This window comes from Guyanagaster necrorhizus (assembly GCF_019112545.1).
Source record: "Guyanagaster necrorhizus MCA 3950 unplaced genomic scaffold BT62scaffold_17, whole genome shotgun sequence".
Classification (NCBI taxonomy): domain Eukaryota; kingdom Fungi; phylum Basidiomycota; class Agaricomycetes; order Agaricales; family Physalacriaceae; genus Guyanagaster; species Guyanagaster necrorhizus.
In genome coordinates, this window is record NW_025064896.1 from 203,876 (window position 1) to 218,409 (window position 14,534).

The following is a 14,534-nucleotide window of genomic DNA, read 5'->3' on the forward strand; positions in this document are numbered from 1 at the left end:
GGAGGTGTCATTGAGAATTATGGTATAATGAAGGTTTTAGAATCCAATCTGTAGAGATAATCTCAGTCTCCTGTATGCCGTTGCATAACAGACTGAGGTGTGTGTACAAAATCTGCTCTACTTATATACTGTCCAAGTTCTAGTGGCACTAATAGCCACTGTCTGACTAAGGCGTAATAAAGACAATGGATGTCTTCAGTGCAACATTTACTTTGTTCATGTACTAACAGAAGGTATATATATATCCCGATGAGCTCCAGGCCCATTATGGTCAGGTGTTTCAGTTTGCATCGGGAGCGTGAAGAAATCGGTGATTATCCGAATGCGTTCCTCAGGTGGCGCGCGGGGGGATTCTGGAGAGAGGTGAGAGAAAACAGCGGCCTCCGATATAAAGAACTTCTAGACCTGGAAGGGCTCGGTGTCGGAGCACGTCAACAGAGTAGGAATCAGATAGATGAGTGATATACCGGCGTGATGGGGAATTAGAAGGATCCCGGAAGCTGCTACCATTCGCAGTGACTATCATTGAGATCGTTCTCGACCTTGAAGATGCCTTTATACCTGGCAGTCCGAACGAAGTTGTAACGCTCATCAATCTTGGCACCTCGGAAAAAGCTGTCAAGTAGCTTTCCTTGAAAAGGGAACAACTCAGTATCGACCTCTTCCAGATGGGTATCCGGGCGATAGCGAGGTCCAGGAACTGATGGTCGGCTTTTGTGTGTAGGCTTCGCCGTCGAGGTGAATGATTCACGAGCCATAACTGCTCTGGTATTGGGGCCCAAAATTCGCATTTGAACGAAATATCCAGGGGGGCACTGTCTCGAGTACACTTCTGGGATCTCTGAAGAATAGCGCCTTGGCTACGACGCATGACCAGAATGAGGCGGAGAACAGAACGACGACGTCTCTCTAGGTCCCGGAAAACATAAGAGAGGACCTACGGAGGTTCGTTGGTCCTGAAGAAGATGGTGTGATGGAATATTTCGAGTAGATATCACGAGAAGACGCCGAATAGGTGCGAAGACGGAACGAGTTCAGCGGTAGTCTCTGTGCTCTATAAAGTAAGAGCGTCTCGTGCATTTTCGTGACAGCGGATGTGGTGATCCATCGAATAGGTCCACTGGTCATAACTGAAGATTTCTAGTGTGTACTGTCCAAGCACGATGGGATAGCTGTTAAAGTAATGATGGACCTGGGTGTAAAGACGTTACTATGCAGTCGCCCTGCAGGTCGCGCGCCGGTCTCCCGTAAAATTTCAAAAAGAAAAACGTGTCGTCTTTTCATTATATGAAGCCTAACACGTGGCTGATAATGTATCATTGTGGGGCCAGTCCAACAAGTGAGAAAAAAAATGAAAACTTCCGTCGTCAGCCTGATGGGTGCATGTAGGCGCGTGTGGTCTCTTCCTGAGAACTTTTAGGACACAATTGGATTCAAGCCTCGGCGCTTGTAGGGAAGCCGCCGGATCGACGTAAAACATCCGACCCACGTTCGTGCACTAAGAGGTCCGGTGAAATCCGACGGCGGCCGATCATCTCCGTAGGTGTCGCGCCTGTACTCCACGTAATTCATTTCCTTGGCTGCAACTGCACACTTGTAAAAGACAGCTTGTTCGACATACAGGGTACCGTCTTCTCCTTCTTTCGGTTCTCCTTTACTCCTTGGTACAGTGACAGAAGAGCATTGTACCGAATAGGCTGCCCAGCGACGTTCAAATCCATTGAGGCTGCCGTTCCTCTCCTTCACCGCGTCCTCGTGCAGAGGCGTAAAACCGTAGATGCTCGGTGCTTCTTCGAGATCGATTGTTTATTACTTTCATGCTGAGATTTGGTGGCCGACAACAGCTCCTTCGACCCACCTTCGACGACAACTCCGCTTACCCGAGGTGATGATTGTTATTGCAGGTCCCACAATGCAGGGATGGGGTGAAAATGTGCTCAGGCTCAAAGAAGGGTCTTCGTAGGGTGGTGCTACCTGGCTGGGGTGGTAGTTCGATCACAGTAGGCGGCCAGGTGAGTCTTTTTTGCTCTGTTTAGACAGCTACTGAGGTTTTCCGCAGGAATATTCCTTACCTGCCCAACTAAGAATCTAAGAGTGGACATAGGTGCCTTATGAAGGATCATTGCCCCACAAAACTTTGTCCCATTATGGACCGTCATATTAATGCTAGCGTCTGCGTAGGACATGATACGCCTCCCCCTACTCTCTACAAGTTTCTCCTACAGTTGTACCAATGCAGGCACCAGGTTCTGTCACGATCATACCGTGATTAGCAAGGTCACCGTGGGCGGCTTCTATTTCCTGCGGTCACGAAACTCTTTCGATCCTCGCATTTAGCTATCCTGTCGCTCTAGAATTTTCCTCAAAGCGCTTTGGGTGAATGCGACGGCTCCATGTTTTTCATGTCTGTCGCTTCCGACCGGATTTCGGGGAGTGCGGAGTGCTTCAAGGGTAGAGCGTCATGTCTACAGTGGGATACATGGTTACTCGTGCTTTCTGCGCAAAAAAGTTGCAGCTCATGTTGGACAACGGCTCAGTCCAAGGCTTATAAGGCCGTTGCGGACTCTCTCTTCCTTTCTAAAGCATGTCTACCATACCACAGAGCCAGAATAGCGCCACCGACCTTGCCGCCTCAGATTCCAGCAGTGACACCTTGGCTGGTAAGAGGAGTGTCGTCAAGTCATTGTTAATTGCACTAGCATGTATGATGGCGCAAATTGTTAACGTGTGTATCAATCATCCTTCATCTCCCCTTCAGTATATGGTAGAGCATTAAATGCACACTTTGCAGAGCACCAATACCAGTGCTATCTCAGTTACGCTGCCTACTCTGGCAAAAGAACTTGATATTCCAGAAGAAAAATTAAACTGGATTGCGTCGGCAGGACCCTTAGTCACGGAAAGTCTCTTTCGTGTCCTCTCTTTTCTCGCTTTGCTCATGGACTGTGCAGGCATGTTTTCTGATAATGTTTGGGAGAATATGCGATCTTTATGGCCGCAAAAAACCATTTTTATTTGGTTCTTTATGGATGGCGGTATTTACCTTAGCCGTCACCTTCGCCAATGGTAAGTTCATTCTTCTTGCTGTTATTATCGACTAATATGCACCGTAGATGATATCACCATGGACATATTAAGAGGCCTACAAGGCTTAGGTCGTGCCGCTATGATGCCTGCTGCTGTTAGGTCTATGATTATCGTCGTCATCCATTCCACTGACAGCTCCTCCAGGTGGGAATTCTCTCGGAAACCTTTAAATCTCCGGAGGGGCGGCGAAAAGCCTTCACTGCTTTCAGCGCAGGACAACCCATTGGCACTGCTCTTGGTACAGTCGTTGGTGGAGCCATGACCCAACTAACCAAGTACGCGCCCATTTCCTCTTCACTCTGCCTAAATCTCACCGGTGCGGCGTGGTAGGCAAACATGGAGATCTCCGTTTTATCTCATTACGGTAACCTGCGCGCTTTTCAATCCATTAGATGACGATCTTTTTAACTCCGCATCTAGGGCCTCTCTTTTGCGATTTTCGTTCTTGGTTTATATGCTGTCGATGACGACACCCCATCAACCGAAATGGATCGGCGAATCGATTGGATTGGCCTGGTTCTCGTCAGCGCTGGCCTTATGCTCATCATATTCGTCTTATCCCAGGGCGAGGACGCTTCACAACAGTGGAAAACTCCTTGTATGCTTTCCCCCCTCCCTCCCCGCCTTACATGTACTCAAGGACTAACCCTGCGAACAGACATCATCGTCCTCCTCCTCTTCGGGATAGGGCTCCTCGTAGCTTTCTTCTTCTGGCAACATTACCTTGGAAAGAAGTATGATACGAAAGCAGCAAAGTGGTGTTCGCCGCCGCTGATGCGATTGTCGCTATGGACACGGGCGAGGGGGCGGGTCGCAGCAACGTTCATCATCACGCTCTTGACGTGGTGTGCTCTATATTCATGGCTGTACTGGGCTCAGGTACGTCCGTCATATATCCCCCCCCCCCACCACATCTCTAAAAAAAAAAAAAATAGCTGTATTACCAAAGCTACATCGGCCTCGCACCCCTCGTTACAGTCATCCGCCTCCTCCCCGCTTACATCACTGGGGTTCTATACAATGTCATCCTGACCATCCTCATGAGCCGGATCCCTTTTGTGTTCCTCATGGCTGGCGGAAACGTCTTGACCGCCATCGCGAGTTTGCTTTTCGCGGTGATCGACCCTCGTGCTGTTTACTGGGCCTTTGGGTTCCCTGCGGCGGTGCTGGCACCTGCCGGGGGCGGATTTGCATATGCGTGTTCGATGATTTACATTACCAAGGCGGCTAGGCCACATGAGCAGAGTATGGTTGGGGCTGTGGTGCAGACTATGACACAGGTGAGTGTTGGGTCGTGTGATTGTGGTGTGTGTGTGTGGGGGGGGGCTGATGTGAGAGTTGTTTTTGGTTAGTTGGGCACGTCGCTGGGTGTTACGGTATCTACTGTGATTTTCGATGAAGTATCTCAACAGCAGACGAGCGGGCAGGGAGCCCCACCGGGTTTGGGCAGTTATAAGGCTGCGCAGTGGACGACTTTGGTGTTTGCGGGGTTAGGTGTGTGTGCTTTTTTTTTGTTTTTTTTTAATCTACTTGGAGACATGAGCTGAGTCTCTCTGCTCTGCTAGCTGCGTTGTTGGCGTTGGTCGCCTTTCGAGGTGTTGAGGTCATGGAGCGCAAGCATGATAGTTGTGATGCAGAGATTGGGGATACTGAGAGTACTAGCACGATTGCTGACTCGTGAGGAAAAATGACGATGAGGGGGGGGGCGGCGCAGAGTTGATTGTATCTATCTATTTCGTCTATTTTATCGTCACGTTTGGCAAGCAAAGTGCGATGTTGAACGAAACACTGTCGAGAGGTTGAACGTTAATGCTGAACGAGCGGTGGACATCGATGACATGCAATCCCTGCGGGAAGGTAGCATGAAAGGTAGCAGAGAATAAACGTGTCGGTCCAGCACCTCAACCACGTGGACCAGCCGGTAGGTGGCGTTGACAGTGGTACATTGGAAGGTTGTTTTTGTTCCCCTTGTATATCTGTTTTCGAGCCGTTTGGTGGTTATCTGTCTGACATATGTATGGATGGATAATGTAAGTTTAAGTTTTTTTATTTATCGCTCACGAGTACTCGTCCTGACGTCATCCAGAAATTGCCTTTCCCCTCCAGTACCGTACCCGCGGCTACCTACGTACACGCCTTCACAGTACTGTTTCCGATATTACACTACTACTGTCATCTTCGTGGTCAATTGGCATTTTCCCCGCCCCCCTACACGGCTCGCCAGGTGGGATAACTTCCAGGGGGACGGTTCGTTCCCCTGAATAAACATCCCGACGCTACGTAGCGGCATTATACTTCCACAATGCTGACACAATGATGAAATCAGGCTCGACTCGGACTCTTTTTTGGTTTTAAAAGAAAAACAGCGCTGGTTTTTGACATCTTGACTTGTATTAAGGATCTCGCCTGGTAGAACTACCACTCGTCCTCGCATCCATCTCTTAAATGTCAAATCACACACAGTGGGCAGTTCATGCTGGTGCCACTGCGCAGCGGGACTTCAATGTTAGCCTGTGCAGTTGGACCAAAGTGGATGCCATTGATAGCATTAGACCCGGCTCTCGACTCTTTCGAGACGAGAAGGAATCAGTCTTCACACACTGTGAAGGGGACCCTCCCCTCCCCGATATGTTATATTTCATCTCCCCATCCGCAAGCTCACAGGGAGAAATTGCAAATAGGATTACGCCTTTCACTCTGTCTCCAATCTTTTCATAAGCCTGAACTTTTCAGACTTCAGAGGTAATAGTACAAAATACAAGATACAGTCAAATGTCCAAATGTCCACACAATCACATAAAAAAGAGCACAGATTTCGAGATCGTGATGGTATTACTATCCCTGTGGTATCCTCACTCATTCCAGCGCTCCCCATACCCCCAACCCCGCAAAGAATATGCCCAATCCGATGACCATACCAACATAGACTTTTACGTGCGGTCTTTGAAAGCCCTGCGCCGCAGCCTGCAGAACTATCACCAATGGGAACGTCCACCACCACACGAGCACGGACGTAGGGTGAGGCGCATACGAGTACAGAGACGCCGTCAAGAACAGTGCCGTTCCCAGCGAAAACAGCAGGGACCCGACGCGCTGGAGCACGAACACGAATAACGGGATCTCAATAAATGGTTCTCCTATCGCTTCTTCGAGCTCGGCTCGCGCTCGAAGGTGCGAGAGGAGGGAAAACGACGTCGACACCGAGCTGGACCCATCCTCCTCCTGTCTGCTCAGCAGCTCCTCCTGCTCCCTCTCCTCCAACGGCGAGTACAGGCTAAACGACCTGTAAGCACTTCGTATACCCACAAAAGCGTCGGTCGCCGCCCATGCCAGCCCCACAACCCAGACTCGCACAAATGCAGGGTCTCGAATGGTGGGTATGGCGTAATCCGCTTGGTGAAGTACACCCAGAAGCGTCGGAGCGATGAAAATGAGCCCGGAGCGCACGGTGGCCCAGAACAGTATGTCTGTGCTCTCGGGGAGGTGGTACGACACTGAGCAGAGTGCTACAGAAATGAGAATTTCGGGTACAGGAAACGGAAGTTCGGAATGCTGGTTATTTTTGGGAAGTGGAAGGACCAATAACGGAATGAGGCTGAGTGCAAAGGCGCAGAGCGTCGCTACTGGTACGAGCAGAGTATATAGACGAACGTGACGGCTGTAGTGCGCGGGATCATCAAATTCATTCCCTTCAGTGATTAGAATGTGGTGCTCTGGTACGCATTCGAGCGTCACGGACGCTGAGCCGTAGTTGGGTACCTCGTCTTGCATGGTGGGAAAGTCGCAGGGGGCGTCCATTAAAGGGGCGCAGTTGATGTCATCCCTTACCGGATCTTCGGACCGATGACCGCACTCCTGTGTCGTCGGGTTTTCGAAACCATGGCGAATATACCGCTCGGTGCATTCTGTTCGTTCGCCCAACAGAGCCGGGAACCTACCACTGGGGATTGTACCATCATTGCCTCCCCCCCCAAAGTCCAACAGCGCAGTACGGGTCTGGTTACAAGTTTCATGTGAAGAACGCAGGCGACCTCTATCTGATAAAGATGGGCCAACTTGACCCAGCATATGCAGCTCATCTCTGGATCCATCTTGAACGGGTTAACTCCACCTTTCCTTCCCCATATACTGTATTTTCATGCCAAGTCTGGGTGGCTATCGCTCTTCATATTGTCGGCAGAGGCCGGTCACCTATCGCAAGCCAAATTAGCAACCAAATGCAGCTGTCCATTCTCTCTTCCAATGACACCCATATGAACAGGCGGTATTACGTTTCTTCTTCATAGTGTTATCAATCATTGTCGCCACGTCTATCAGAATACTGCTTCGCAGCTTTACGGTGATTCTCTGCTCGAAGAATCACTCGGCCCTGCCGTCAATTCTTTTCACTCTGTCAATTGCCTAACCCTAACCTATACATTATGATGGCGTATACCACTTTAAAATGACGAGGGAAGCGGCGAAAACGTATTATAGAACGGGTCGAAGTCGAGAAGAGTGATACTGAGGACCTGTTCAGCAACATTTGAAGTAGGGTACTGTCTAAATCAAACTGTGCAGTCCCAAACTATTGGTCTCGAAGTTGAGAATACTTGAATTGATTACTGAAATACATGAAATGGAATAGCGAGAGTTTAAAGCTTGGACCTGCATGGTCATGCGAGTGGCTATTACCAGTACAGGGATGGAAGAAAGGGACAGAAAGATGAGGATAAACCATGTATAGGATGGGATAACTGAGAGGGTGATACAATCGTACGATATAACCGGTACCAGACGTGACACAGTGAATTGCATTCAGACAAACCCATGAACCAAGTATCCAAAAGCATTTGTGTGACCTTGGATGAATATTAGCAAACAGCATCATCTAACTGGGAAAATCCAAAACCTTTCGCCTCTCCCAGGTCAAGAACTCCACATATTTTCAAGTAGTAGCACCCACACCCCCTCCGTCCTCGGTAAATATCCAGACTACATCCATTGCGGGATTATCGTAAATCCTTGACAGGGTTTGCTGTTTCTGCTTACACAATGCCGGTAAATTACGACTGGGTACTTTATGATCGTACGTCTAAAAAATCCGGTGCCGAGTCTCACATAATGAATCTCAGAAAAGGGCCGCACCGTCATCAACGCCATCAAGAGAGATTTCCTTATCATGAGGTTCGCTCATATCCAATCTGGAATGGCTCAAATCAGTTATTAACCCTCTTCTCTCGCGTTACATGTTACAGTATTCCACGAGTAACTCAGAATCTAACTATTAACAGACGCTGGTCTTCTCAAAAATCTTTCATGAGATACATCCGGGAAATGTCAATAACGGTAATAGGTGTAAATTTGTGTCCACGAGCACGTAGAATAAAGGAGGAAGGACACGACATGTTGGTGAAAGTGGATTCCACGCAGAGCGCACGATGCCGGCCGTTACTAATTTTAAGACCCAGATCAAATCTCTGGTTTATAAGTTTAAATAATATATAGAATTTTAATGATAACGAACTTGTTCGTCGTTGTTGCTTACATATCTGTTTTCCAGTCCTTACTCCGATTTCCCTGTCATACATATGATGGACAATGTAAGTTGCATTGCTCGCCTATATGCGCTCATCCTGACAGCATTCAGAAATTGCCTTTCCCTCCACTACCATCCAAAGGATACCCTTGGCTAAACCGCCTTCGTGGATACATACACGCTTTCATACTAATTCCGATATCACACTACTACTGTCGTCTTCGTGGTGAAGAGCTCCCGCCTGGCATTTTCCCTCTTCCATTCAACCTTATACTTAAATTCACGTTGGGTACCCGAGAGGAGGAGGGTCTGGCTATGTCCCTCGCTCGTTCCGTTGGCATCCCTGTACCTCGGTTCATCGAGTATGGTGATCACTGTGGCAGAGTGCCTTGGGGGTCCATTCTTATGACCCGCATACCAGGCAAGCCTCTGAGTGAGGTAATGGATAATCTATCGCGACAGGAATTGGAGACTATCAAATCGGAGCTCACGGATATCCTGAAGCGCATGCGCTCTTATTCGAATCCATGGGGCAGCCGCGTTTGTGGTGTTGACGGAAACGATGTCTATGGGTCTCGTATGCCTTCGCGGCATATCAGCGCCTGTGCAAACGAACCCATGTTTCTGAAATCTCTTCTTCGATTCGCCCTTGTCAATGATAGTGAGGAGGACCGCATCCGACTGCAGATGGCTCGGAAGTTGACGTCTTTACCTCACGATATCGTCTTCACCCATGGCGACCTTTGGGATCATAACATCATGGTAAATGACGGACATATCAGCGGTATGATTGACTGGGAGTGGTCTGGGTGGCTTCCCGAGTATTGGGAGTTCACGTCGATCATGCAATGGCGTAGTTCTCCATGGAGCCAGCAATTGGCTACTTTACCTTGTTACAAGTACTACAGAGAGCTGGAGTGGGACTTGGCCCTTATAGAGCTCACGGATTTTTCCTTGTAAAGGAAGGCGACTCTAGAGTAATGACCCATGTAATCGATTTGTAATTGATTGACTCACCTCAATTTATCCAGAAGGACTAGAAGGAACATCACCATGGACGACAAGGGAGTAGAGATCGACTGTGATCTATGATCATTACACAACACGGCTTCGCTTGAGCTTGGCAGGTGGGATAACTTCAGAGTGACGGTTCTTCCTCTTGATAAATATCATCGTCATCATAATGTTAGACGCTACGCAGCAGCATTGAACCTCATTGTACTTCCGCGATGCTGGCACATGGGGAATGAGTGTAAATTTGAAATCAGAATCAACTCTTTTTGGTTTAACGAAATGCAGCTTTGATGTCTTGACTTTCTCAATGGTATTAAGGATCTCGCCTGGTAGAATGACCACTCATCCTCGCATTCATTTCTTAAAATTCAAATCGCCCAGTGTGCATTTCATGCTGGTAATATGCAGTGGGACTTTGTTGATGTCATTGGAACATTCAAGGAGGAAGAACCTGTTTATGTTGCCTTTTGACAGCTGAGATCAAGGATGGCAGTGATACCTGGACCCCCATTTGGAGATGTCATTGAAGAACAGTTGCATTGTCAAGTCATACCAGTAGGTATGAAATAGGAACTGAAGCAGCCACCAGATATTCCGGACCTAGATCACAAGCAAAGTGCAAGAGAAAGAACATATATTAAACTCATACTGCTTGCACTAGGCAAATGACTAAGTCTTGCCTTCTACCAACAAAAAAAAGTCCTCAATGATGAAAATAACTGCTGGAAGCATGTTGCTGAGAGACAACCCTGTGAGGTGGTAGTGATAGTGGTTGAAAGTCAATAGTGTCAGCATATTGTTAGGAATGTGCCAATATGTGGGCTTGGATTGCACACAGAGACCAGCAGAGTGCTCGGGCTTGGCCAAGCTATTAGCAATGTCATCCTTGAGTTGAAGCCCAAAAGATTTGGATGCAGAGCAGAATCCACAGAGGGAGCAGAGTTTGATGAAGGTTCAAGGTAATCCAAATAGAGCAGAATCCATCAGATCTTAAGGCAATGAGATGAAGACAAAGTATTGGGCTGAACCAAGTTGATATTCAAACTGAATATCTACTGTGATTGTACTAGGCTTATATACTAGAGGTAACTAATCCTGAGTCAGAGTCTAATGGACTCTGGTGCTGTCTATTTGCTACCAAAATTGGGTTCTAGAATTAGTATGTGAATGGTAGGTTGGAAACTTAGAAGTTGTTGGAAATCCTGGGTGTTGCACAGGGTAGACTCCAGGCTGGTAAGGCCAGATAGAATGAACTTGTTCTTCTACAGCTCCTACAGAGCTTGTATTTATACTCTCCAGGCTTATATCTAGAATTTACTACAACTTTCTCTTGAGCTTGAGCTTACTCATCAACTCTCGGCATGATGCCGGATTGCCCTTTCTAGAACTTTCCGGCAAAATCCCAACAGAAGTTGAAATTGGTAAGAAGCAAAGGCCATTGGCATGCATGTAACACAGATGCTGATCACCAATCATAAGCCAAATTGGCAGCCGCCGCTTTGCATTTTCTCTTCTGATGATGCCCATATGGATCTATGGCATTACATTTCTTCTTCATACTAGTATCCCTCATTGTTGCATGTTCCTAAAAATAGCTGTGACGTCAATCACAAGAAGGTATGTCACTGTAGCTTTCTTTTTCTTTTTCTTTTTTGGACTGCGAAAACCCCTCTGAGCGACCTACCGCAGGATGATATCTGAATACCCATGCGGCGGGAATTCTTCACTGCCTATCATGTCGTGTCGTCGGTGGCGGCTGTTCGATGATGTTAAGCTTCTCAAAGCTGAGATTCATCGATCCTGTTTGTTTCTGATGACGAAAATCATGTCCAGCATCCTTGTATACGAATCTCTGGCTGGCTACGTTAATGCGCTAGCTCTCGAGTCTCTTATGCATGGTAAGCCCTACTTCTGAGAGTCACACGGGCCGATTAATTAAATGCTTCACCAGGTATATTCATCCTGTCGCTTCTCACGACCTTCTTCTGCAATTTCCTCATAATATACCGTATTGACTACAGTGACGGCGACCTCAACATCGTCGACATGCTGGTTAAATCTTCATGCCCTATTTGGTGTCGATGGTTGTGTTCATCGTCTTCATCGCGAGGGACGATCTGGGGAATGTGTATGCCCAGGCCAATATGAAATCTATTAGGCTGAGTAACAATTAACTATGCACTGAATTATGTTGACGGCGTATGTAGGGCATTGCGACGATCTTGATCGTGGAGAGGGTGGCTTCGAGAGGGGAAGATCTTGACGAGAATCCTGATGTGGAGAAACGGCATTCTGGGAAGAGGGTGTCCAACGCCATCACCATGAGAGAGCCCTCTTAGAATTTAGTCTTGTTCCTAGGAGCGGAGTGCCTAGTCGAATGAGTGGTGTCATGGAACTATGATATGCGATGGCAACGAGCTTCGTACACATGGTACGAAGCTCGTTGCCATCTTATAAGCTTATAGGGATTGAAATATTGAAATATTGAAGATCCGATATCAGTCATTCATTCGAGACTTGGGGCTCGCAATTCCTTTACAACCACGGCTCTAGGATTCGGGGTTGGGACGCGCGTTGCGGCAGTGGTTTTGTCACGTTAATCGGGATTCGGAGGCTGTTAATACCCGAGCTCATCAGCTTTTGTATAGGACGGCAAGCCATAGCCAAGAGAAGATTATGATGCTGACCAATCTCATCAGATGATGAAGCCCGGACCACCCCTCCAACCTCTTCTGCCATCATTGAAGACGCGTTCCCTTCTCCGCTGCCGAGCCATCCCACCGAACAACTAGTCTGGTTCCCCAAACATGTAGGGTTTATCAAGAACCTAGTTCAAAGCATTCAAGTTGGAGAATCGGTCCTCTGACTTGCCTGGCGACAATTCTGGGGCTTCTCCCCCTCTTTTTCGATTGCCGCTTCTCCACACTATATATGGGACGGAAGCGTTCTGTTTCGATTCACGAAACCTCTGCAGTGTTCGCTGTTAGGATTTAATCATTCATGAAAATCCATTATGGGGGCACGTTTGTCTTAACTTTGTCCCTCTTCGATAGTTTATTCTCGATTCTTGTTTTTTTGGTCCGTTAAAGACAAGTCGAACCCTATTCTGAGGACCATTTAAATAAGAATGCGGTCAGTATTGTACCTACCAACATTCGACTCCAAACTTATGTTTACTTCAGCTCTCCGCCTCGCGATCGCTAGGCCCAGCTCCGTACGAATGCTTCTGACGAACCAGAAACATTGTCCTGCGACACTCCTCAGTCCACGAACCAGCATTTTTGTCGACGCGTCCAGTAGGTGGGGCATCGGGATCTGTATCGACGGGCTTTGGGACGCATGGCGTTATCACCCTAGCTGCTCGTTCACACCAGAAGACATAAATTGGCTTGAATGCCTCGCAGTGGAACTAGGGCTGCAGACGATCCAAGCGCCAGGCATACAGATGACGATGTTCACTGACAACACTGGGGTGATTGGCGCGTTTTATAAAAAGAAGAATCGAAATCCGTTGATCGACTCGTCGGTCAAGCGTATACATTCACTGCTGGAGGCCAAAAAGATGATAGTGGAATTGGTTTATGTACCAACGAAGAATAATCCGGCGGATGTTTATTCGAGGGGACGGTTCGGTCTTCCGGAGGAGAGGATCCTACGGCCTTTGAGTCTTCCGAGAGAGTTGAGCTCTGTTGTATCGAGGGCGGTGTTTTGGTGAGTCCTTCTGTTTCAATGAATTAGCTTCGAGATAACGTACTCATTAATTGTCCAGATGTCAAGAACATTGGATTTGCATTGCAGTGAAAAGCATGCAACTTTAATTGCCTCTGAATAGTGTTGTACAGGCTTCGTAGCGCCTTCTTGGCTGATGATAGGTATATAGCAGAGTCTACGGTCGCAAAGTTCTTTAGTATTTATTTTGTACTGATCTTGATGTAAATCTGTATCCGTCCAGGCGTCTTAGGGCTTCGCGCCGTCACTGTATGGTGCTGTACGGGTGCTGTCAGACGGTTCAGTCTCTTTTGGACCATGTGGGTCTATACAGGTACCTGAAAACAGACAAATTTGGGAGTTTTTCGACCAACGTGGATACAAAACAACGAAAGCTGACCATTTCTGCTATACTGGGCCCTGATTTCTGCTCTTATGGGTAACTATCGGTACATATACAATAATGATCGCCCATCGCCGTCACCGTACCATCAACGCCAAATTTTCTGACGGGTCACGGCCGTCCCCTATATGGCCATACACTGTATACGGTACGGCTCGAAGCCCTAAGGTCCCGGCCACCAGGGAAATAGGTGCAGTCATCAAAACAAACTGAGCTAGCCACAACAGAACACTGCTACTGCAGCTTCTTATTTGAATTTGAATACACCACTCGCAAGCAGGCATGGATGTTGCAATAAATCGTGGTGAATAAGGTGGAGGAACCCCTGCCCAGGAGGGCATCGATCACTAATTACTATCGACCATCATGGATTGTTCTCCGGTTGTATATTGTTCTGGTTGTATATTGGTGAGTGTACGCGCCTGTCATGAACGGACATCCGCGCGAAAGCTGGGTTCGACTCCCAGCCAGCGAGTCAGCGTCAATAAATGTCTCGTTAATTTTTTGTTGTCTGGAATGATGCAAATTTTAATATTCACTGCACAGTGTAGGGTTGCTCACGGAACCTCAAGGGGCGGGTAAGTTACAGTTTCATGCCGACCCCTGCTCGAAGGGGGAATGTTGATACGATAATTTACAACTATCACGTGCAGGATTGCATGACTGGCGCGCGGTTGTGGCAGATTTTTTCGAGACCTTTTGTCTTCGTGTTTTTATACATCTCGTCGGTATATATGATACAAAGGCCAAAAACACTAGTATCACATGTCTCGAAATCTACTGACACGTTGGCGTACATATGTA

The 14,534-nt window shown here is 47.7% G+C and overlaps 6 protein-coding genes and 1 pseudogene across 7 annotated transcripts; 4 read left to right on the plus strand and 3 right to left on the minus strand.

Moving 5' to 3' along the window:
- Positions 1 to 216: 216 nt before the first annotated feature.
- On the minus strand, positions 217 to 1,128 carry BT62DRAFT_1007627 (uncharacterized protein; the record flags this gene model as incomplete). Its single annotated transcript, XM_043177364.1, has 3 exons — positions 217 to 353; positions 406 to 909; positions 942 to 1,128. The coding sequence occupies 3 exons, from the start codon at positions 1,126 to 1,128 to the stop codon at positions 217 to 219; spliced, it is 828 nt and encodes a 275-aa protein (XP_043038114.1).
- Positions 1,129 to 1,416: 288 nt separating this feature from the next.
- BT62DRAFT_995142 (uncharacterized protein) lies at positions 1,417 to 2,186 on the minus strand (the record flags this gene model as incomplete). Its single annotated transcript, XM_043190509.1, has 3 exons — positions 1,417 to 1,790; positions 1,881 to 1,974; positions 2,073 to 2,186. The coding sequence occupies 3 exons, from the start codon at positions 2,184 to 2,186 to the stop codon at positions 1,417 to 1,419; spliced, it is 582 nt and encodes a 193-aa protein (XP_043038115.1).
- On the plus strand, positions 2,088 to 4,634 carry BT62DRAFT_1028217 (putative efflux transporter; the record flags this gene model as incomplete). The annotated part of the gene is made up of 10 exons (XM_043178309.1): positions 2,088 to 2,725; positions 2,792 to 2,914; positions 2,952 to 3,066; positions 3,114 to 3,181; positions 3,232 to 3,362; positions 3,418 to 3,451; positions 3,508 to 3,685; positions 3,746 to 3,966; positions 4,023 to 4,367; positions 4,440 to 4,634. Exons 1-10 carry the CDS (start codon positions 2,585 to 2,587, stop codon positions 4,632 to 4,634), a joined length of 1,551 nt encoding a protein of 516 aa, XP_043038116.1. The 5' UTR covers positions 2,088 to 2,584.
- A 1,126-nt stretch (positions 4,635 to 5,760) lies between these two features.
- On the minus strand, positions 5,761 to 7,156 carry BT62DRAFT_1028227 (uncharacterized protein; the record flags this gene model as incomplete). The annotated part of the gene is made up of 1 exon (XM_043178310.1): positions 5,761 to 7,156. A coding segment is annotated over one exon (1,213 nt), but the record flags the coding sequence as incomplete, so codon positions are not given.
- Positions 7,157 to 8,601: 1,445 nt separating this feature from the next.
- Positions 8,602 to 9,699, plus strand: BT62DRAFT_951610 (kinase-like protein). Its single transcript, XM_043188197.1, has 2 exons — positions 8,602 to 8,669; positions 8,717 to 9,699. The coding sequence occupies exons 1-2, from the start codon at positions 8,658 to 8,660 to the stop codon at positions 9,563 to 9,565; spliced, it is 861 nt and encodes a 286-aa protein (XP_043038118.1). The 5' UTR covers positions 8,602 to 8,657; the 3' UTR covers positions 9,566 to 9,699.
- A 1,366-nt stretch (positions 9,700 to 11,065) lies between these two features.
- Positions 11,066 to 11,649, plus strand: BT62DRAFT_216535 (uncharacterized protein). Its single transcript, XM_043180089.1, has 4 exons — positions 11,066 to 11,236; positions 11,309 to 11,387; positions 11,453 to 11,517; positions 11,641 to 11,649. The coding sequence occupies exons 1-3, from the start codon at positions 11,136 to 11,138 to the stop codon at positions 11,486 to 11,488; spliced, it is 216 nt and encodes a 71-aa protein (XP_043038119.1). The 5' UTR covers positions 11,066 to 11,135; the 3' UTR covers positions 11,489 to 11,517; positions 11,641 to 11,649.
- Positions 11,650 to 14,121: 2,472 nt separating this feature from the next.
- Positions 14,122 to 14,203, plus strand: BT62DRAFT_t118 (annotated as a pseudogene). Its single transcript has one exon. The product of its transcript is annotated as a tRNA-OTHER (tRNA).
- The last annotated feature ends 331 nt before the right edge of the window (positions 14,204 to 14,534 follow it).

Excerpts from the sequence above, each read along its gene's own strand:
- BT62DRAFT_216535 (XM_043180089.1), top strand. The coding sequence starts at position 11,136 with ATGATGCCCATATGGATCTATGGCATTACATTTCTTCTTCATACTAGT. Across the intron at positions 11,237-11,308 it reads GTGACGTCAATCACAAGAAG|GATGATATCTGAATACCCAT; the intron begins GTATGTCACTGT and ends GACCTACCGCAG. Across the intron at positions 11,388-11,452 it reads GGTGGCGGCTGTTCGATGAT|CATCCTTGTATACGAATCTC; the intron begins GTTAAGCTTCTC and ends AATCATGTCCAG.